We start from the raw sequence: 24,605 nt of genomic DNA, 5'->3' as shown, positions 1-24,605 counted from the left end.
GTCTTCTCTTTTGACTATTTCTTTCTTATGTGCTGGAATTTATCTGGTAATTTATATATACATTTATTTAGCATTTGAACTTCACATTCCATGTGCTATGCTGTATTTATATCCAGTATTTTAAAAGGTCTTGAATACAGACACTGCATAGAGAATACTCCTGCTGGTGTGTTGCTCAAGTCAAGATTCTGGTAGACTACCACTGTGACAACCTTTAGGAGAAAGATTTGTGAAATGTATGTGAAAGTGGAATATTTCTGAAAACATCTCCAGGAGACTGTCAGAGGAGGGGATTCGTTACACGGGATTTCATTGCAGGAAAATAATGAAAAAGCTGAAACAGTTCAACAGCAAGGGTGGTGGTGTCATATTAACTTCTTTACAGCCTTTCCACGTATCAGTTACACTGTGATATAAAGGTGTAGATTTACAAGTCAGCCGTTACTTCCCTTATTTCCTTCACCCAGCCTTCATCGTTGCCTCTGAAGCAATAAAATCCTGTGTCTGCTCTTGCACAGTGCAGGCTGCAGCATGCCACAAGAAGGCAGATGGCATGTTGGTATCAAACAGCTTTTGAGATCTAATTTTCAACCAGCCAATCAGACACGCACTGTCTATCTACCAAATTTATAATTAAACCTTCTTCTGGCAGGTGTTCTGAAATCAGGATATAGTTTCATGAACTATAGCGATAGGTGAAGGTCCCCTAAAATAGCAGGGCCCAGGTGGCCTGTTGCCAAACATGTAGACTGGAAGCAATAAGGTTGCTTTCTGACTAAACGTGTAGATGGTGGACCTCTTCAGACTTTAGGCAGTACACACTACATCTCTCCTTAATGTCTATGAACATGCCTATGTTCAGCCAAACCTTGCATAACACTAATTGCTCTTTGTAGCTGAGGTATCCATTTGCTACTGCGGTAGCCTCAGGGTCATTTGTTGGGGGATTGCCTTCAAAGCCTATTATTTCAGGTGCAGAAGAATGTTTATGGGCTGGGGTTAACCCACAATATCACACTGATTCTTACACAGGTATTCTGGAGGCATTGCTAGTCATCCTGTGTCTGCATGAGGATGCAGTCCCAGCTCTTTGCTAGTTACCCTGAAATGGAAAGGAATCAGGAAATCGGCATCAAATGGGATAAATTTTGTTCTGAGATCTGCTACTGTTTTTGCAGAGTCAAAATTACTGTTACAATGTTACTATCTGCATCTTGTTTTTCCAGTGAATATACAGCCAGAAGCAAAACTAAGGGATCCATTTATTATGGACAGGTCTGTGAGTGTTTCTATCAGCTGTAGCCAGTACCAGCCAAACTGCATACAGAGCAGGAAATGGTTGGTTAAATGTGTTGACAGTATATGGTAATTCAGAGACAAGCAGCCAAGTTCTTCTTTTGTACACTGCAAAATATTTCCGTGAATGACTCAAGCTAACGGAGTGGTAAAAGCCCTGGGATACACTGCCAGAAATCTGAGCAGCAGTGTAGATGTAATTACACAGGGCAGTGTGTAGCTGTACACTGGGGATGATGGGACGCAGGCATGGCAGTCTCAGGTGAAATTTGGTGAAATTATGGTGATACTTTAAATTCCTTCCATATAATATGTCAGTGCTCATATACATAGTTTACAACCAGGATCTTCTGAATCCAACCACAAACAGTTTAAATGCGTTTTCAAGTAAGGATTATTATGTAATTGTTAATTCAAAGTTAATATATTAATAAATACTTCATGTTGATCTTCTTTAACTTTAAAATCTGAATGAATGTTTTTCTGTGCATAGGTTTTACACTGTGAGAGTGTTTGTCCACAACTTTTGTGGTTAAAAAATAAAAAAGAAATTCTTTCCCATGCGTATACATCTCAACTGTCCTGATAAATATGTCAACTTAAATTTGTTTCAAGTCAGAAATGATATAAGCAGGATGTATCTCTAACTACACAGTACTTTCTGTTTTTTTCTGGGATTTCATTTGACTGATGGTATAATTGCAAAAGATAAAAAAGAGCACATCGTTCAGAGTTTGGTTTTCAAAACTCAACCCTTTGCCATTTCCTAAAGCAAGAAGTGATTTTAGGAGTAAGTGGTGGTTGTTACAAGCCTTACACATCTTTCTGTTTGCCGAATTCCACTATGTCGGTCAGTTCATGAGTCAGGATTTTGTAGTATATAATTGTAATTTAATTCAGTTATACCTCAACATGATTGCTGCCTTTTTGAAAAATTATGTCTAGAGATTTCATAACTCTATTCAATAATAAAATCTCAGTCTCGTTAGAAATATCTGTGTGTTATAGTTTCATAGTGATCTATTTCCAGCAAAATTCTGTTCTACAGGTGATCTCTACCTTTTTCTTTTTTCCTTTGTACTGTAGAAACTATTGTTCTTTTCACCTGGCCCACGTGATGACTTGCTGCTGCTCCACCAGAGATCACCTTCTCCCATGTCTTGCTATTACCATGATCAAATTAAACTCAAAGCAGGTATTCTCAAAATAGCTGTGAAGTTTGCTGTTTCTATTCCAAACCTGAAAAAGATCTTGTGCCCCCAGAGTGTGTCTGTAATATTACTTGGTCTAATAAAAGATCATTTTCCATACAGACCCTGGATAAATTAATCTTCTTTTCTTCAAGTCATCATCCAGGAATCTTCCTTTGCTCAGAGTATTATCTTCTGCTTACTGCGGCTCAGGTCATACTGAACTCCAATTCTATTTAGTGCAAGTACCCTGTAGCTCCAGAGCTCCCCTGCTAATAATTTACAGTGCATGCTGATACGCAGTTTTAAGAGGTAGCTCATATTGCTAGATTTAGGGATATGGAGAGAGCATGTGCATCTTCTGATTCTTTGATTACTTGACTCATAAGTAAATTTGCAGAATGAATGGGTTCTGTTAATTGCAGTGGTTTCTGCAGTGAAATTGAACTCGAACTTGATACTGTTCTGTGGCAAGCTTCCCACTGAGTTTAATATCAGGCCCTTTGATACTGGAGTGAGTTGTTTGCAGTCAAAACTGATAACAGTGAATTCATGTTCATTAAAAGAGAAAGAGAGATGTTTTTAATTATACAGAAGAGGAACAGGAAATTAACAAAAGCTTGTTGGTTTGGTTATTATGGTACTGAGATACATCGCATCCAATGGACAGCAAAATAATGCTCTCCCAGTTATGCTGATCTTTATCTGAAGCTGGTGTACGATTAAACTGTCATATATTACATACGTAGGTGCCTTCTGTTTGGGGGAGTTTTTTATTGCATTCTTCCTCTTTTTTGAACAGAACACTTCTGTATTGTATATATTGGCAGTTGTTCACTTGTGGCTCTTTTTAAATTTTTTTTTTTCCCCATGGTCTGCTTTTATTTTCTCACTGTAAACATAATCCATATGTTCTCTTAAAGCATACGAACAGTTTGGATGATGTCTGTAGCATGGCTTGTTAAAAAGGCTTCTATTACATCTATTTATAGTATTACCTTTTAATACCAGCTGAGGAAAAATAATCCTTTTAAGATGTTTGTGTAATTTCAGTCACAGTAGTATAATTTCACGGAAGCAAAGTCTGTTATCAAAAAAGCAACTGAGTTTCAAGATGTTATAGTAGGTTGAATAATTACTTTTATTCTTACAGCTATTGAAATCCATTTTCTGCTTTAGAACACACAGTTTGTCATAATCACAGGATCTCCCCCCAGTAGCTTTCTAGAGAGTGAGCACTTTTTTAGTGATTGTAATTTTCACTTCACTGCTTTCAAACTGCTCTTTTTTGAATGTATAGAGAGAATAGTGTAGAAAGAAAAGCAACCTAGAAATAAAACCAACACACAGATCTGGTTATCTCATTTGTCAATTCATCAAACTTTGTTGAAAGTAAATTTTAATCTTTTTGGAAGGTTTACTCTCTTGAGGTTGTTCTCATTTAAAAAATACGGTGACTTTTCCCTGAGTGTACTCCCATACGCGTAGCACATTCCTACAACAATCAAATGTAAGAGTGGTGTTTGAGTTAGGATGAAAGTAGTTCTGTACCACTGTCCTTACTTGGTCACAATTCACATGGAAAGCAACGTGATTTTATCAAAGTACAAATTGCATGGTTGGCAACTGTAATTTTGCACAGGATTAGCACTTTTGACATTGGTGTGATTACAGTCAAGGCTATATTTATTTTCCTTCTGTCTTTGTATGAATTCCACTTACTTTGCTCAAAGCCAGTCCTGAATTTCTGCTTAGAGAAAATTGATGGCAACAGCCAAACAGTTATATTGTGTATTAATAAATTATCTGTGTGCATGATGAAATAAAATTTAATAATTAAGCATCTTTTAATTTTAGCTTTACAAGAAATATGATAAATGTAGTGATAATTTTGCTGTTATGGTTAGGACGTATCACATGTCATATGACTACTGTGTTTAGTAGAGCATACAAATGTGGAAAAATTGTATGAATGGTTACAGATAATTAACACTGGCAGTATTTTTCATGGTTTTGTTTATAAAAGTTTCTTTATATTTTTCTTTAAAGTGAACTCTGTTTTTCATATTAAAAAAATGCTGAATCAATCTCATGCTGATATAGCGAACAAACAATATGGTTCAATAGAGAAAAACACTAGAAAAAATACACAGTTTTTACATACATACTTGAAATTTATTTTTTCAGTATAGCTTTTATAGAGCCTATACATATACAAGATGTATGGAAACTTTAAGTAATAAAGGATGAGTTAATTTGAAGTTAATCTGTTGATGGAGATCCTTACGAAACCTTGTAGAAAGTTTTTAAAAAAATAAAAATAAGTAATACTTGAGACACTGTTTTTTAGAGTTTATGATGAGCCTAGGCTGAGTAATACTCTGAAGCAGGCATTCTGTATTTTTCTCCCGTTCTTAAATAGATTATTCTTTTGTTAGAGAAGATGAGACCTTTTTGTTCCTATGTGTATCAGCAATGATTAAGTCAACCCATGAGTCTTTTTTCAAAGCTAGGCAGGGGTTATCTTGTTTTGATTAATAAAAGCAATACTTGCTATTTAAAAGATTATCTACTTCAGCTGTTTATCAGGATAAGTAAAGCTATCAATTCTAGCTTTAGACAACTTGCAAATGAATAGTTAGGGTCCTCATTTTCTTCTACTAGTTTTAGTATTGACTTGATGTGGTAGAGCACAAAGAATAATACCATTTACTGCAGCATTAGCTAGTTTTAGTGAGGACTGTATCCTGCCTTAACTCTTAACAAAATTTACTGTGATTTTGGCCTGAAAGCAGTTCCATTCTGCAAGTTAATCTAAAGACCTGGTCTTTTTTTGAAGCACCGAAAGATATGATCTATTTCCTGAAGCACATAAACTGACAACACAAAGCCAGAGGAATTGTGGATGAGACTGGTTAGGGAGTTTTACAGCAGAAACAGAGAAGTGCAGATCAGTTCCTAGCATGAAAAATGATAAAAGTGTTAGACACGAAAAAGAGACAAAAAAATACTCCAGGAAAAAAACTAGTTTAGTACTGGTAAATAAAAAGAGAGAATGAAAAAGGAGTAGACTTTTGTGCACAGTGTAAATCATGGAAGGTGGTGAAGCTGAGAATGAGTATCCTGGATTTTCTGTGATGAAACACAGAAGACTGGAATGAGGAAAGATAAAAAATCAGAATCTGGAGAGGTGAAGTATGTCAACAACCAAGACTTGCAAAGACGTGAATTACGGATGAGAGAAACATTTATAGGTGTAGAAATAGTCAACAGAAATAAGTTATATTTCCGCTTTTTCAGTATTTATATCCATACTTTAGCCATGAGCTGTGAGCCTTTATAATTCTGTTTGACTTGTGGGCCTCTCCTTGGATATCAGCTGCACTCTTGCTGCAGCAGCTTGTTCAATGGACTCTTTCATTAAAGACACAGCACTTATTTAATTCTTCCAGTTTAATGGTAAATTGAGAAATGCTACTTTGAAATTGAATTTTTGAATCGGGAAGAGTTTTATTTTCTATCTTCTTCCAAATCCAGCAATACCAGTGGCTGATCTTGTTCAGCCTGTGGCTTCATCATCTTGGCTTAGCTTCCACAAAAATATTTTTCTTTTTGACAGCTTCATCTTCCTGGTAGAATGAAGCTGGCTCGTGAAGCCTTTGTTACAGAATATTATGATTTCATTAAAGGTAGTTTCATTAAAGGCTTTCAAAATCCCTGCATTAGCTCTCTTCTGGATTTGATCAATGGGCAGTCAGTCTAGTGAAATAAAATTCAAATGGTATGCTCCTAGTAGTTTCTGTCAGTCCAGAGATACACTGTGGAGCCACCTTCTTACCTCTGGTCACTTCAGTGTATTGAACCTTGTTTTTAGATGTGATAAGTTGTAATAAATGGAGCCTGAAGGGAGATTATACTTAGGCAAGGCAGTGTGCAATAGGATCATGAACAGTGCTCTAGTCTGTTGCAAATTCAGTGTCAACCTTGCCAGATGTTGAGGTCTTTGAGCAAAGCTGGAGTTCTGAGACAATGTTGAATGTAGATCTCTTGAAAGTGTGAATATAGGTGGTTTTTGTAGTTGGTATCGTAATGGAGAAGGTGAATTATTGAGAATGCACACCTAAATCTAGTCAGCAAGCAGTGCATCAAGGAACAGCTCATTTTCATTTGCATGTTTTCTCTCTTCCATCAGTTGCTACTTGACTGGGCACTCCTTATACAGTTATGCCTTCCTTTCCTACTATATTGATAGATATACGGTGTTCATAACTGTAGTTATGAAATATGTTGAATTTGTAAAGCACCAGTATTTCTGTGGTATTGCATTGTCCATGCTACTTGCTGTCTTGTCTCCTACGTTATGTGATCACCTGCAGCCGAGCCAGGTTCTGAGCTGTCTGTTCCAACTGTCCTGTCCTGACCTCAGTGTCCTCTCCAGAGCTTGGATGCCACTGACAGCTACAACTTGTTAGCAGTTGGGATGTGTTAGTTGCCTTCTGGTGCAGTTTCATCTGAAAAGGATCCAATTTGTGCGCTCAAAGACTGTAAACTAAAGCACAGTGAGAATGTTTGGGAGATTCACTTCAAAAGTGCATTTGTGATCTAAAATAAATTGATAACATAAACACAACCTTTACAACCTTAGTTTCAGCAGTGAGGCACAGGAGAGGCTGGTACAGGCTTTACTTTCTCTGCCTTCTCCTGGCTGGCAGGGTGCCTTGTATTTCCATGGAAAGTCCTTGAGTGAGAAGAGTTGTCATGCATGGGGGGGTCACTGAGGCACTGTGACTTCTAGGGAGCAATTGGGTGGTAGCAGATGGTTGCGTCATGCCTTCCCTATACTCCTCTTTCTGAGATAATGCTGGCTGCAACAGTGACAGTTTGGTCCGTATATGCAAAGCACTATGCAAATATACAATCCCTGTAATATAAAATGAACATTATATTTTGCATTGTTTTTATTTTGGCATAAGCTTATGGTCTGTTGCAAAGTGAAGAACAGTGCAAATGAGCTTTAAGAGCTTTTTCTATGAAACCTTTCAGAATTGTTCCACACAGATTGAAGTAGAAAACAGAATTGGGGTCTCATATAGAATCAAAGCAAACAAGACTGAAAGGAAGCCCAGAAGCTCACCGTGCTTCACCTGCTCCCCAAAACAGGATTGACATGTCAACATATGTTTTTAACTGTCTTTTTTTTTTTTTTTCCCCCCTGATCTTTCTTGCAGCAGTTTCAGTGACAGAGATTTCTTGATATCTGCAGATACTGCAGTTATACCTGTTCCCTGCTATGTAACCAGGATATTGTTTGTTGCAAACATTACTTTTTTTCTCGCCACTCTAGATACAGAAACAATTACTCTTTGACTCTTCAGAAGCCTTTTATGTATTTGAAAATTTCTCAACAGGTTCTGTTAGCCCAAAGGCTTTATTTAGGGCTGCTATAATTTATCTTTAAGTAGGATATATTAAGGAAATTTTCTGTCTTTTTAACTTCCCACTGATTGACAATAGAGTTGGCATAAAATGGATGTAACAGGGGAAACCTAATGTAGCATATTTTAGGTTTATTATAAGAGAATGAATTGTAATCTGTCATTATGAACTTGGGATTTCTTTTAGAGAACAAAAAGGGTATTTGCTCCCTCTATGAAATGAGAGTTTACTGATATAAAAAAAATCAAGCTAAAAGATCTGGAGTCTACCTCCATTATGTGTGCAAAAAATCTCTAAAGATATTTTGTGAAGCAATGTAAAAAACCAAACTCCTTTTCCTGGGAAAGAAGAAGAGCACAGAATATACTGCTATGACTGTTTATACATTTAAGCAATTCTTGAAAAATTATTGTTCGGAGAACCCATTCTAAACTTATCTAGTCAGAAGACTCATGCTCACTGTTTTGGAATCATTGTGTTGATGTTTCAGGCTTCCCACATGGTCTTACACAGCTTGGCTTCTTCCTTCTTAGGAAAAGTTTTATTTTTCAAGGGACATCACTGCTAGGATACTATAAAACTACCATGAATGTTTTGTAATAGTGGATAAAACATGCATAATCCCAAATATATGCATTTTCCCAGAGGAATGAAAAAACTTTTGTAACTTTGGACATTCAGTTTCACAATGCAGTGAGCTCAGATAAATTGTATCTTTATAGCAAGAAGAATATGAAGAAAAATGCTGACCCATGTGGGTTTTACGTGATCATTATACATTATTTATTGTGGCAGTAGAGTCCTGATGTCCCAGTCAAGGCCTCATACCCCTTTGTACCACAGACTCTTAATATGGAGGCAAGGCAGAGCCACACCCTGCCCAGATGATCTTTTTATTTGAAGTTTTGACAAGACTGCAGGTGACTGAAGCAGGCATTTGGATAAGTCAGGAAGCAAGCATGTTTTGGCAGGTAGCTTAACAATCTTAGAAGCCCCAGCTACCGGTTATCTATAGAGATATGCAGAAAGACCCCAACCAAAAGGATGTATTAGGTTGTTTAGATATAAAGTAGTTAAGATATAATGTACTGCTGCATACATGAATGAACAGTTCAACAGAACAAAAAGAACAAGTTGTCTTTCTTTTGCACAGACCAGTCCAAGAGTTAAAGGCGAAACCTAATAAATTTTTTATTTGTTTTGTTTTAGAACGTCAAGCCTGTACATCTATGGCTGGCCCCAGCGTCCTTCCCTCCAACGTGGCTGGTATCAGTAAAGAGCTGATCGAACTGCAGCACCTCATCCAGTTCCCCGAGGAGGTTGCCAGCATTCTGACCGAGCAGGAGCAGGAGCTCTACCGGAAAGTCTTACCCATTGACTACCTCTGCTTTTTAACCAGGGATTTGGGTAATGCTGAATGTCAAAGCAAGCTACCATCTATTAAAGCTTCCATATCTGCTACTATTCTTTCTTCCCCCAATGATGAACATAATGCTGTAGAAGATCTTGTGACAAGGTTTAATGAGGTAAGACAAAACTTTTAAATTACTTTTCATATGGGTTATTACGTGATTTGCGAGTTAGTTATTCCCTATATCTCTCAGAGCTGAATTTAGCTGTAATGACAAATTTTTAAAACATAAGTTAAGATGACCAAGGGGTTTAGCTAAATAACTTCCACTGAATTTAATAGGAGTTATGTGACTGATTTGCTCAGTGAGTTTGGAAAACTGCAGTCTAAGTTTTTCTTGCACATTGTAAAGTAAACAGGAAGGAAAAAATGACAGACTTTTATTTCTTTGTGTTTATACTGACAGTATGGGGTATACTTTCAGTCAGTTTATTATTTTGTTCAGGAGCTGGAGTTTTATTTATTTGTTTTGGATTTTTGTAGACTAAGCGTGATCTTAGGAGTCAGCACAGAAGTATTATAAACTAGAAGTTTCTGTATTCTGTATAATACAGCTACACTAATCTGCACAATTTATTTATTTATTTAATCACTGTGTGTCTTGAATGTTGTTATACAAAGAAGTATCATTTGGCATGACACATTTCCATAAGCCAAATCCTGAGTTCTTTACTGAGATTTTACTTTATTCTTAGTAAAGTGATCTTCTGATGACCTTAATAGAGAATTGATCAAGGATTGAGAAAACTCTAAAAAAAATCCCTCCCAAAAACCCAACTCAACACAAACAAACCCCCCCCCAAAATAAAACCTCAGGTTTTAGCTGCAGAAAAATGGAACAAGTTTGTTCGTTCTTTTTTTGTGTGAACCATATGCTATGTTAGCAGTTTCTGGATTCATGAAAGTGAAATAAAATGAAGATAGTCTTGACTTACGCTCTTCTAGTTTGTTATCCACTGCATTCTTATGCTGTAATAAGAGATGAAAATTGCACAGGTATCAAAAGACAGCACAAAATTAAGTAGATAGAGCAGAATATGTATGAACCCTCAGTGAACTTTCTGCTTCCTGGGCAAATAAGAATCAGTGACTGAATATTTAGTATGTTTTGAGGTGTTCCTGTTGCTTCCATGTTACCGACATTTCGGAACTAAAATAGTGTAAATATGTTGGCCTTGCTCACCTAATTCCGTTATGGGAACATAAAAGTTGCACCTATGATATTGAGTCTTTAGACAGAGCCTAACAATTGTTTAAACTGGCTCTAGTTACTGTATTTAGGAAAACACTGTGACTGGTGCATAGCTGGAGAGGAATCTAGCTGCTGACCCAGCTAGGGTCCTCCTTCCTGTGGTGTTTCTCTTATGGTGATCACTATAGTGAAAAAGGCGAAGTGGTCAAGCTCTAGTATGACCTGGTGAGGCACAATGCTAGAGCAGTTTGTTAGGACATTTTGCTGTTAGCGTTACAAATTAGATTGACTGTCTTGTGTTCTGACACTGCAGTCACAGGATTGAAGAGCAGGTAGGTGGTGAAGAAGTCTTGTCAGAAATTACTGAGAATATTCCGTATCAATGAGAATTTTAACATTAAAGTTTTGGTAAAGCAGTCAACATTATCTTTTAGTGTTAGAGGTTTGTGACTTTGCAGTTTTTGTAGTCTAACATTACTTGTTTGGTAATGCTAGAGGGTAATACTTCATATAATTTGAATTAATTCCTGAATATCTGGTGCATAGATTATATAATATTTAATGCAATGGATTATTTTAAGTATAATCTGAAATAGTTTTTTTAAAACATAGATGTTACATGTTTAAATGGAGTTATTGCACAATATTCACTGCTTGTAATAAATCACTATTTTGCTATCTGCTTTATCATATGGTGGAGTATATCAGTTGCCATAGCCAGTCACAAGCATGAACTTTCAAAATGTCTTTGTTTATAAATGGCAAGAAAATTCTTGTGCAAAGAGTCATGTTTTTGTTGGCAAAAGTCAGTGAGCACTTGCTGATTTTTTTTGGCACTGCCTATAGAAATACTGAAGGGTATTTATAATGTGGGAGCCAGAATGACTTTTAGGATGACAGACTTCTGATACATGATGGGAAAAAATATTTTTATGCTATTGTTCTCTTAAATGAGCAATTATAGTATATGAAGGATTTTCATAAAGCAATATGCTTTTTAGTAATTTTTCTGACACTTACTACATATTAATGAGAAACACTTTATAACACTTGTTTAAAATGACAGTCAATAACTGCTGAAGAATTGCAGAACTGAACAAAAATCAGTTGTCTTCTGCAGTAGGTAAAGTTGCTACGTGAAGACAGTTAACACGGCTGAATGTGCAATAAGTAACTGCTGTTACTTTTCCTATTCAATTCTCATGTGTGGAAAAGTGTAATAGTGGGCATGCTGTCTAACACTGGATGAAGCCTGTAATGTGCATTTGCTTTTGCTGTATGACCTGGGTAAGGTGTTTTGACTTAAATTACTGGAAGTGATTCAGTGATCACATTAATCCTGATGATGCATCAAGAACACTTCCTAAAATTTTTTTTCGGTAGAAGGGCAGGATGACAGTAGCTGGGGCTTTTGCCAACTTCAGTGTTTCATTATATCTGTAGCTTGTTTTAACATCTTGAGAATCTTGCAAGATTTCTGAAAATTGTTGAGTGTCTTAGTATGACAGTAGAAATCCATTTTTCTCGTATACTCTTGTTCTGAGATTGCAGCATTGTGAGCCTTATGAGAGGAGCTGAAAAGTGTAAAAAAGATTAAAAAAAATTCAGAAACCAGGTTAAGAAGCATATAGTGAGAAATCTGCATCACAAGTAACTTAACACCAAGGAGAAAAGTTGTGGTTGTGCCTCAGGCCAGAAGGACTTTGTGTAGAAGTGCAGTGTGTGAGCCCGTTCCTTGACAAGGGTTGAATAGGGTTTTGGCCAGCCAGACATAAGCAGTATCTTAGTGCTACCAAGTGACAGTGCAAAAAATAAGTAGTGATAGGTGGTATAAATGTAACTTGTGGGCCTTGCCCGATTTTTTTTTTTTTTTTTTTTTTTTTTTTAAATAAGAGCTCTATTCCTGCTTTACAGGCAAAGTAACCAACTCAAATGTGTAGGTGAGCTCCTCTGTGCTTTGAGCTTGTCTTTGTGGCAAGGTTTCCACAGCCTGCTTAGACCTTGCCTGAAGAGCCACACAATTTGTTTTTAACCTGCAACAACCTGAACATAGTTGTCATAATGTCAGTGTCTGCTCAGGGTGTCAGTGGACTGAGCCCTCTATATTATGGAAGAGGTACCATTCCTTCACCTCGGGGAGCTGTGATAACTGCTCACCTTGTCCTATTTTGCATGGCTTTAGTGAATGCTTTGACCTTAAATTCAGGGGTACAGCAAGGAACTCTATTGCAGCTGGAGATACCTTTATTTGTCACAGATACTGGATGAAACTAATAACTGAGTGGCCTTTGTTTCTGATATATGAAGATCTTCAAAAAGTAAACAACATAGATTGGAGAGAGAGATTACCTTTATTAATATTCACAAAAGATGAAAATTATAGCAGTCTAGATCCTCTTAATGTATACAGTTTTTCTTTTCACTGTCAAGAATGATAGGGAAGAAAGTGTAGTAGTAGTGTTAGTGATGTAGAGACATGAAAGATGGATAGCATGGATTAAAGCTACTGTCAAGCACTCCACAAACATGCAGCTGGCAAATCCTGTGCTGCTGAGACTGGGAAACAGAAACTGCCTTTGTTTAAGAGACGATGGTTATGGCTTAGACCTGAGAGTAACTAGAGAGGATTCAGGCATTATGTATTTCCCCATGTCTTTTTGTGTCATGGGTTTCCAAGTATTGATTTATTACTTACTATGTTAATCAAGGTGGCTGCCATGGCAAGGAGCTTGACCACCCAATGGCTTGTTTAAAAAATATGTTGTGAGAAAGGTCAGACGTGAATGGCCTACTTGAATCCCACAAAATGGGATGGAATACATTCTCAGATTGCATTTCATTTGTATTTTAAAAGTTTTGGGTTATTCCAGCTCTCAAGTCTGTACAGATATTCACAGGGAAATAAAATATTCACAGGAATATAAGAATCTTAAAATCTGCTATTGTTGCAGTTTGTCTGCAGGATTTACTGTCTCTGATGAAGTTTTCAGACACAGAGAAGTTCATATGACATAGAGCCCAGTCACTAAAGATTTGTAATGTTTACATACGTAGACATGTTTTTTCAGGTTTCGCTTCCCTAGAGGTACTGTGATAGTCATGGTGGAGATTGCCACTGAAGTTTAAATAACTTCTGTAATGCTGCTCTAGAAAGCCTGGTCACTACTGTTTAAGAAATAGTTCATAAAACTAAAGTTAAATTAAAAAATAATCAAAGAATTAGAGAACTTTTCAACATGCAGAGTAGATGCAGTAGACCTGAAAAAGTAAAAGTTAAAAATGGTGATTAACCACAGAAGGATGAGAGATGCAGATGAAAGGTATTACCAAATCACTATGATTATATACTATGCTGCAGAAAGAATATAGATTACTAGCTAATAATTATCAAGTATTTAATGAGGAGGAGAACAGAACTGTGAGAAATGATACCATGATTCTAAGGGATTTGAAATACACACATTTCAGAGTTAATGAAAATAAATAAATAGGTTTGCTTAAGAAGAAATGCATCCTGGTGTTCTGCGATTAGCAAGGTGCTAATTCCCATGTGAAGAACAGATCCAATAAATCACTTTGTTGGAGTAATGTAATAGTGTGGCATCAAACACTGAAAACTAAACCACGAATTTTGTTGGATATGAAAAAGGGAAAGAAAATTATATTGTGATCACCTGCATCTTCAGCTCTTCTAGGCAGTGCATGCCCTATCTTAGACATCTAAATGTGGCTGAAATTTATTTATTGGAAATGTTCTTTTACAATACTATGAATAAAATGCAGTTTTTTTCAGTTGTTCTTTAATCCTTAAGTTTAGATCAGATTTAATAAATTTACAAAGTCCAAAGAGAAGTTAAATTACTAAAAGGAAAAAGTTTAACTGTTTATGCATTTAGGCCTCAGATATATTCCTAAACTTTCATTGATCCAGTGGTCATCCTAATTTTCTAGGATGGCAATTCGTAATCTCAGCTGTCATAAAGTTTCAGTGTTTTGACCTCTTGTCTCTGTACTGTATAGAAAACTTAACAAAAATTCTCTGTAATATTTCAGAAGACATTCAAAAGAGAAACTGAAAACATGGAAAGTAATTTTGTTTTTTAATTAGTGTATTGTAGGGAAATTGGGCACTAGAGTGAATGGATCCTGTTGGTTTTTCTCTCCCTTTCTTCTTGCAACAGACTAAGGTTTCAAATGATCTCAGAGAGAGGGAATGACATTTCTGTCCCTGTAACCTATTTGACCTGAAATTCTGTTTGTGTTGTACATCTTGTTCCTACATGTGTTGTACATTCTTGTTCATGTTGTTTATTTCCTTACCTGTTAGTATCAGTACTTCTGTTACTTTATAAATGTTTTGAAGAAAACCTTGTTTCAGATTCTCTGAATAGATTTGGTTCAAATTTTCAACAGCAGATGACTAAATAAGATTTTTATTAAATAATTTGGTAGAATAATCTAAGTTTGTTCCAATTCTGGCTTTATTGCCAGAAGACAGTAAGGAAAGCCTTCTTTAAAGTGGTGGACTTTTCTTGTATTTTTGGAAAGTGTATAGTTCCAAACGTGAAAGTGTTGCAAGATAGAAATTAGCATGTGTTAAAATATTTTTCAGGTAGAGAAGAATTGTTTTGTATATTTTAAGGATGCATAGTATCCCTATATAAATAAGAATATTGCTAAGCTAGATGTATTTGAGAAGAAACTGTGGGTCTGTTACATGTGCCGGTTTATAGCATGTAACTTTAATTCAGTAATTAATTCAGATTTATAGGAGTGGAAGAAGCAAATCCACCTGTAGATATTTCAAATATTCTTAAATGTTTTACCTTTTAGCTTTTTTTTTTTTTTACTGTGCTACAAGAATTCAAAGCTCTGTTGTAGCCTCTGCCACATGTACACAGATAATTAAAAGGTGTTTTGCTGTTCAGTTTTTATTTATCGTGAAGATTTTGGGCTACACGCATTCAGTATCACCAACTATAAATAAAGTGCATAGTCTTTGAAAGTTTGATTAAAACTGTAGTTATATGCTAGTGGAGACTTGGGCACAGCATGTACTCATCAGCGAGACCCAGCTGATATTTCATTTGCTTCTAATAATATCAAATTGATCATAGAGTCTTGACAGAGCAAAGCAGTGGATCAAACTAAAGACAGATATTTTTTCCTGTTACTAAATGTAATTAAAAGCTGTTTCTGTATTAGTGGCTAGCATGGGAGAAGGAGAGTGAAATACAGTAACATCTAGCTTTGCAAAACTATTGGCTTTTGGATTCTCTAGGATTGTTCACATAATAGTAGTAACATATTTTTCTGCTCTGATAGAGCACTGACTACCAGAAGCTTAGTTTTCATGGATGTATAAAAACTGTGGGAGGAAACCATTATGTAGATTCTGCAGTTAGCAGAGCCCTGGCATCTGAGAAGAGATTAGGAAAATGGTACCTAAGTGTGTTCTAGGACCCTGAGAACTATAACGACATATTTTTTTCATCTCTCCTTGTTGCTTGCTGTGCCTTTCTCTTCTTCATTTAGTTATTTTCTCTGATTCCTGTTTGGTATTATGAGTTCGCCCTGCTTCTTCACCTTGAGTGCCATGTGGTATTTACTCTGAATCATACCTTTATGGTATGCCACAGTCTTCCAGGGCACTGTTTCTTTTTCTGTATCTTTACTCTCCCAGACTCTTTCACCTTTATGGCTTTTACTCCAAGCCACTCTTCTGCCTCTCACCAGCAAAGCAACCACAGAAACACAAGTTCAATGTACATGTTGTAAACATTTATGTTTATGTAAACATTTAAAATAATTTCAAGCGTCACTTTATATAGACATGAAGAGAGTCTCCTATAACTTAATCTTTCTGGCCACAGCTTCAAGTAAAAGAAAAGCAATAAAAACTTAAAACAAAATTAAGCATTTAATTTTCCATGCTGAGATAAGCATACAAAGCAATTGTGATGTCTTAGATTGAAAGTTGTACCAGACTGAATGATTATGCAAACAGCTGTCTGAATGTAGTCCCTCTACAGAACTGAAAATACAAAATAAGATGTTCAATACATGATTTCTTGGAAAAATTGATTTGCCAGAGAATAAGCTAAGAATATAAAAATGTTTGAACTGCTACAGTATAGCACTGCTACTGGGGTGATTTCATCATTCACTAAGTCATTCTTATATTCAGTAAAGTTAATTAAAAATATGGCTATTTAGGACACTAGTTGATGATAGTTTAAATGTGTAAGTTTTCTTCATTGTTCATTCAAAACACAAATTTAAATCCAAATCTCAATAGCAAAACAGAGACATATCATTTTACTGAAATAATGGAATGTAAATAAATATTGCACTCTGTCTCTTAGTTCAGCATTTTTTTGCAATGCCTAAATGGGTTTGCATAATACTTTTAAAAAGATTATGTTTGTACAAATATCAAACTGTTTCCAGTCCTTGTTTGGAATAGTGTTTAATCAGATTTAAAATGGTAAATGTTCTTTGTAAGGTTATATAATTTCACTCAAGCATGTAAAGTGAACCATCTGTTCATAAGATGTGCAATTTAAAATACTCAAATTTTAAAAATGCATCTGAAAATTATGTTGCACATTATACCAAAAGCCCCCAAATTTTAATAATGAACCTTTAGTGAAACCAATGTAAAATAAACCAATTCTGTGTTATGTACTGTGATCCTTATATTCATCTGTATGCACTGATGGGTTTGTGCACAGTTAGCAATGCAAAGGAACTCGTGGTACCGGCTATTAGTGCTAATGCGGCATACTGCTAGTGTTTTAAAAAGACTCACAAAAATGAATTTGCTCCTTAGAGTTTTGTAAGAATAATATCCCCCAACAACACTTTTACTTTGTGGAAAGATTTTATAATGTTGTGAAAGATGGATTTAATTTTTTTTTTAAAGAGGGAGAAATCATAGTACACTGATATACTGAGAATTCTGCTTTTAAACAAGGTAATGTATGTTTTTCTCTCTTCCCATAAATACTATGTGATATCTGATGATGGTTATTGTTTTACATGGATTATTCATGTTCATGAGATTTTACTTAAATTTCTTGAGTGTATCAAACAAAATCATTAAAACCGGAAAATCAACTTGTTTTGTAATCAGGGACTTCTCTTACATATACTTTACACATACTTACGCTCCAGTGTAGTCAGTAGTTAAATCAGCTACAATTTATTATAGAAACATATCCATGGCTAATTTTTATGTTAGGTGCTGGAGAAGGTATGTACTGTAATGTTACTTTGTGGTAAGCCAAAAGATTTTATTTTACTTGCTAGCAATGGTAAGTGTTAAACTTCAGGTAGACAGCTGTGTTTGCTAATTTCACCTCTGAAAGCCTCATCTCTCAAGTATTATGAAGTTCCTAAAAAATGTAATATAAAAATAGAAGACATCATTTCTTCCATGCAGCATTGCCCACTGAAGTATGTAGCTTGGGAATTGCTTAAAAGTCTTATAAACTTAAGAGCTGGGGAAATGAGTGTAAAGCAGTCCAATGACAAAACACTGGGCTGTGCAGGTGGAGATTCTTCATAGTTTCCTCCCTCAATACCACCTCTGCATTTACATTCTGATAAAAGATAAACAATAAATTAATTCCCATTTAAAAAATCCCACAGAATACATTCTCTAGCAGCTATATAAAGGAATGAATTATTATAATTTTGAATTTAATTAATTCTATCAGTTGAGTTATAGAAACTTTTCTGTCTAATGGCCTTTTAAAAAGAAATACAAACGAAAAGGGAAGTCTGAAAAGCAGAACAGAAATGTCTGGAGCCTTCTGGGAATGTGATGTCCTGAAAAAGGAAGGTTTCTCTATCCTTAATAAAGGTCTATTGTTGCTACAGTTGTGAAAAATTCTAAGTAAGTTGAAACATTGAATGAGACTCAGACACTGACTTAAAAATACTCACAGTACATGTGAAGATTGGCAGTGAATTATAATATGCCTTTCCCAAATGCATTAGCAATATCTAACTTTAATTTATTTGAAAACTTTGATCAAAGTAAGATAAGCCTAAAAACCTTAAAAAAAAATTTATTGAAAAGAATAGATTTTAGTGCAGTTACAATAGTGAGAGGTGCTATGAAAAGATAATTTCAAAAAATCTAGAACTATAGAGATCTTTTTGTACTACTGTGTTTGAGATCATTGCTCAGCTACAGTTTGCATTGCCTGGACATGAGGCAGATCCTGTGTGCTCAGACTCAGATTTGAAGGAGGCTCTTACACCTCTGAAAATTTCCAAATGGGGCTACTTTACAATATATCTGAAATTAATTTGGCAGAACGTTGCCAGTTCTTCTCTGTATTAGGGCACCAGAGAATATTTAAATCTTAACTAAGTATCTATTTGATTTGATTTTGCTTGTTTACTACTTAATATTAGTATGCAGTAATCCTGAAGGACGCTTATTTTTATTCATCTGAATGAAGAGACGGATGTTACTATCTACTTGTTTAAGTGGATCATGTTTTAATTTATGACTTTTCTTGTGTCTTGCAATCATGTGGATCATAGTAATGAAGCCAGGATACATTTTCTCATACTTTTCAGACTCATCAGCAGTGCAGCGGAAATCTAATTATAGGTTTGCTGTGATGATTTCTGTTCTGAAGGGAGTTTAAAATGAGTTACATAAACAGAACTATGTAAGTCAAGTGTGAAAAAAAGTAAACTAAGGAAATAATGATTAGTATGTCGATACGTAGATTGTGACCTGATGTTAAAGCGGTGTCTAACACAAAAACTTTGTCCAAAGAACATTACTGCTCTTTCTGAGGAATACTCGCAATGTATTTTGATCTTCTTGGCAAGGCTGCTACTGCGCACTCTTTCGGCAGGGGTGTGCTGTCTGTGGTCCCGGAGCTAGTTAGTCCAGGCATTGCCTGAGCTGTGAAGCCCTCATGCTGCTATAGTGGCAGCCTGAGAACTAGGCAGCTGGCTACCTGATGGTACTTCATCCTCGGGTTAGGTGCTCCCCAGGTGTGATGCAGCTGCGGAGGTAGCTCTGCAAGCCAACCAAGAATGAACTGCTGCAAGAGGGGATGCCATCCGTATCCCACTGGTTGAAGTGTCCAGAAGTCGGAGCCTGCCAGGATGAAGCTTCCTTTGCTCTCTTCCTCCTACTAGAAAACCCCTTTTGGAGATAGAGATAACACCTGGTTTTAGTGACATAGAAACTCTGCCACTCCAAAATACTGTCTGTGCTATTTGCTTGCCAAAGTGGAAAAAACAGAGTTTTGAATTCAACTTCCAGGTCAATTCTGTAGCCACCAAGAAATAAGTACATATACAGAGTTTTATGCTTTTCTTTTGTGTGAGGTGCGTCCAGCTCAGACAGCATCTGAGAAATCCCACTTTTGAAATTTCATTTGAATGAAGATCTTGAAAAGTTTGTAATTTCTTGAATACTGTATGTGCAGAGGAAGCTTATGCATCCCAGGCAGCAAAAATGTAGTATATACGTATTGGGTATTTGGGGGATCCAGTGGCAGCTATACAGTCATTTGAGAATGTTGGTGATTCCTGTGGAGGTATACCTTTGAGGATATACCCTGGACTGCTCACATATTTATCAATAAATCACAAAATTAAAGAGTATGTTTACTGAGTATAGTTTAATTAATATACTTGTTTCCTCTAAGCTGTCATACATGATTTTTCCTGAAGATCGCAGTCCTTTCAACTTACTTACATTTCAGTGTTGTTTGTACGTCATTCATTTTAGCTGTGGACATAATGAGTAATCATCGCAAATGAATGCCATACCCAAGCTATCCCAGTGTGCATTTATTGAAGAGCTTTAGAAGATTGTTCTTCATGATAAAGTTCTTGGATCCATCAGTTCAATCTCCCTGGCCAGAATAAAATCTTCAGGGAGTTCAGAGCTGGGAAGTGACCTCAATCAGCTCAGGTTCAGCTTCAGTTTTCTGTGCCTTTAAAGCCTATTGATTCAACCAGATCTCCCACCTTCAAAACTTCTATGAGAAGAATCCCCCATGGCATTTTAAGTGGATAACTGATAGTTCTGCTTATTAATTCTGTGTTTGTTTCCCAGCTGGGCTCCAGGACCACATTTAGTTTTGGAGAAATGCCCCCTCAGCTCTGTTATCTGACTGAATTCTCTTCCCTTTCCAGCTGTCTTCACTAAAAAAAACAGGAGCAGAAAAACTGTTGCAGGTGTTAAGCACAGCACTCGGCAGAAACCCCACTGAATGAAAGGAGACAACCTTTGCTCACAGCTCCTTTCCTCTGCTCCCTCCTTTCTGACAGTACTGTTGCATTTTAATCATCTCTGTTCTAGTCTCAGACTGATGAAACCTTCCAAGAAATCAGTTTTGGGGCACCAGGCTATTATGCTTTTTGAGAAGTCCATAATCCCCCTTTCTGGGGACTCTATGGCATGTTCAGATTAATCAACTAACAGTCTCTGAATCACAGAATCATCTAGGTTGGAAAAGACATTGAAGATCATCTAGTCCAACCATTAGTTGAATAATTCATAGAAAAACTTTATGGAGACCTGGTGCTATTCAGAACCACCAGAAAGATCAATTTATACTCCTGGTTTCTGCTAGATATGACATAAAAAATGGTAAGTCAAAACAGCCTGTAGCATATCTAGAAGATCAATTCTGTTTCATCTTAAATCCAATTCTGTTTCATCTTAAATCCATCAATACATAAAATGATATGAATTAAGTTTTCCCTTACCTACATCTGACTGAAGTATCCCAGCCTGCTCCTCACACTTTTCCCGATCTCTAGGAAAAATGAAAATACTGATGTTTCTAAAACAGGCATGTTCATTATTTTTCAGGAGTGGGTTGTATCTTTAGATGCTCAGTTCTGTCCCCTGAGTCTGCCCAATCCATTTTATCTGCCTTTACCCATTCTGTTTTAAAATTTAGAGATTCAGACACTTTATTTTTCCTTCTTGTTTAGCGAAAGATTTTAAAAATGTTTTCTACTCTTCCTGTAAGTCTATTCTTGTACTGCAAGAGGAGTGAGCATAAACTTCATGGGAGACTTACTGCCTGCACCCTTATTTTGCTCTTACATATACATACGCCATCTCGAGGCTGCAAAGGCTTGTTCATGCTGACCTTTATCATTTTTTGTTTGCTTTTACAGAGTGTTTGTAAGAGTTCATCATAACTGTTTATAGCAGTCCTAAACTCTCTATTAAATAAAATTTTAACAAGTGACTGTCCTAGTTTCAAGGTTGCTTTTTAGTGGGGAGTCTGAATTCAATTACCTTTTTAGACATTCCTTTTCAATTTTGATAGTTTTCTTCTGACTATTACATCTTGACTACCTTAGATTAAAACAGATCTGTTTAAAATTATATTATTCTTTAAAATGTTTAAACACATATTAATCAAACTGTCATTGCCACACTTGGTATTTCATGCCAAAAAAATATTAATTTTTTGGTGAGATTGCATGTTTAGCATTTGCATTCCCTAACAGAGCCATTTCTGGAAAATAGGAATAATATCCAAAAGCAATATGTAATTTCATTCCAGCATACACAAACGAATCTATGCCAACCTTGAATCACAGATTTAACTGTTTTGTTTCACAATTTCTAAGTTTTTTAATGCGTTTATTTTATTATCTTTTATTTTGGTTTTGCCCTTGTTTGCCCCGTGTCATGCAGTGCTCTGTTTGGTTTTTTTTTTTTTTTTTTTTTGCATATTTCCATACCTTCATGCTCTTCAGGTATACACTTCTTTATTGATTCAGTTTTTACATTTTAGGAATAACCAATTGAGCACTTCAAATAAAATTTCAGCTAAATTCAAATTCTCATACAGAGCTGGTGCAGCAATTAGATATATCTCGTATAGGGCAGCCAATATTAATAGTTTTTATTTATTTATTTTTGTATTGTGGCCTCTGCAGTGACAGTGCATTAAGGCTGTGTTTGGGAAGGCTTCTTGAGCATGTTTACATGTACGACATTGGACCCTGGTACTTGTTCTACCTTTGTTGAAAACTCTCTGTACCTATTATCTGTTCCTAATATTTTCTGTTGTTACGTGTTATAAAAATGTACAGTAATTACTGAAACAGCCATTAACCTGTTTTCTTTCAATTATCACTAGTCTTGCAGTGCATTTCTTCCAGCTCTCGTCTTCCATACACAAGTTGTTCAATGAGGGCTAGAGCATGTGGAGCACTTGTTTCTTAATAGGTCTGTTGTCCCCTGATCCTCACAATCCCATTAGAGCATCCCCATCTCTGGGGCATGCACTCCTGAGTATGTCCTCACTGCAGGAAGGACAGAATGATTCTATAACCTCATTTCTTCAGGAATTCAGTCTTAAAAATGTGGGAGTTTTGTACACACATACACATTGCATATATAGGAGCTATGGCTTGTCTTCTCATCTACACATTTCTCATTGTTCTTGATTGATTTGGGCATCAGAAAGATTAAACAGTAAGTTATATTTTTCATATTCTTTGATTGTTCTCTCTCAGGATCGAGAGGCTCAGAACACTATGTCTGTATAGACTTGCATAAATGGAAGCCCTATATATTTGTAGTGGTTTTTTTCCTGTTAGTACTAAAGCATTTACATTTTATTTTGCATGCTTGGCTTTTTAAATAAAAGTCTATGCCTTGTGAGGGGTGAACTAACATTCTGTAATTTTTATAAGCCTCTCCTCACACTGGTATTGTCTGTAAACACTTGAATCCTTCAGGACCAAAGAATGGAACTTGTGTCAGTAAACAAATCATGTTTATTACTTCCTAAGTGTTTACACAATGACAAAATTCAAGCCCTCAGGGAATCATATTGTAAAATGGAACAGTTGGTTTAAATTAGGTTTCCATGTGAAATACAGCTACTTTTTATGGATGTTGTGGGAACATAGACTGGAAAGAATATCTGCACACTGATGAAATGAAGGTTTGCTTTTTATTTGTTTAAATACAAACAGAATCATGTACTAAGTTAATTTCTGATTCTGGCATTAATTAATCACTGAACAGAAGTTGGTAATATGGTCACACTGAGGAAGGTGGGGTGGTTTTTTTTTTACTTGATTTGTGATCTTGCAAATAGCTAATGTGAATTATTTTAAATGCTCAGTGCATATAAGAATTATCAAATCCATACATTAAATACAATTACCAGTTTTGTGAAATTAAGTGAAAATCAAAATTTCAATGTATCAACTTTCACTGTCCATGTTGTAAGAACAAGGGTTATTTGGTGTGAGGCTGAGCTTTGCAAGCTCTGTTAATGAGAATTTACACTGCAGATCTCTCTGGCAGCCTTAGAAGACAGCACTTACCTTAAGCTGTCCATTTTCTTTCATGGCCTGAATGCATATTCAGAATATCTATATTAAAATACGGTATTTTTTTTGTTTAATATGAGTATTTCTAGAGTAGTTAATGATTTAACTGTTGTAATGCGAGTACGTCTGTGTGTAAGGTGTGTTTGCAATGCATATGTGGTTTGGCCGTGAGTGTATAAGTCGAATTTTGACACCCTCCTGACAGAAGGAAACCAAAAAACCCCCATGTTATCCATCAAGTGTGCATGAATGCTTCAAGTGACATTGCTTTGGCTGACTGTACTGTCCATTTTATTTTACAAGGTGAGCTCGTGGGTTACCTGGCTGATCCTGACTGCAGGTTCTATGGAGGAGAAACGAGAAGTCTTCTCATATTTAGTACATGTGGCAAAATGCTGCTGGAATATGGGCAACTACAATGCTGTAATGGAATTTCTGGCAGGGCTAAGGTACTGGCAACTCTTTTTAAGCGGCTTTTCAGTGATAGGTTACACTGCAGCTTCTGTTAAGCAGATGTCTCTGGAGAACAATGGACTAAACAGAAATCCATGGCTAAATCATATCATCTCACCCTGTGACTTTCTAGTAATCCCTTTTGGAAAAATGAAGCATGCTAAAAGCTGTTTTTTTCAAAATGCTCTGGAGACACCATCAGTTTTCCCAGTACATGCTAAATGTTGTATTAGAAAACATACTTTTTTTTTTCAACAGAAATTTTTAA

General features: G+C 36.0%; 1 protein-coding gene across 4 annotated transcripts in view; it reads left to right on the top strand.

Moving 5' to 3' along the window:
* Positions 1-24,605, top strand: part of PLCE1 (phospholipase C epsilon 1) — a 161,513-nt gene that overhangs the window by 92,892 nt on the left and 44,016 nt on the right. For all 4 annotated transcript variants that reach the window (XM_074874931.1, XM_074874930.1, XM_074874929.1 and 1 more), the window contains exons 4-5: positions 9,132-9,448; positions 24,188-24,333. In XM_074874931.1, coding sequence (XP_074731032.1) covers positions 9,132-9,448; positions 24,188-24,333 — 463 coding nt within the window. The remainder of the gene's footprint in view (positions 1-9,131; positions 9,449-24,187; positions 24,334-24,605) is intronic.

This window comes from Strix uralensis, chromosome 7 (genome assembly GCF_047716275.1).
Source record: "Strix uralensis isolate ZFMK-TIS-50842 chromosome 7, bStrUra1, whole genome shotgun sequence".
Taxonomy (NCBI): domain Eukaryota; kingdom Metazoa; phylum Chordata; class Aves; order Strigiformes; family Strigidae; genus Strix; species Strix uralensis.
This window is presented reverse-complemented; position numbering and strand designations above follow the sequence as displayed.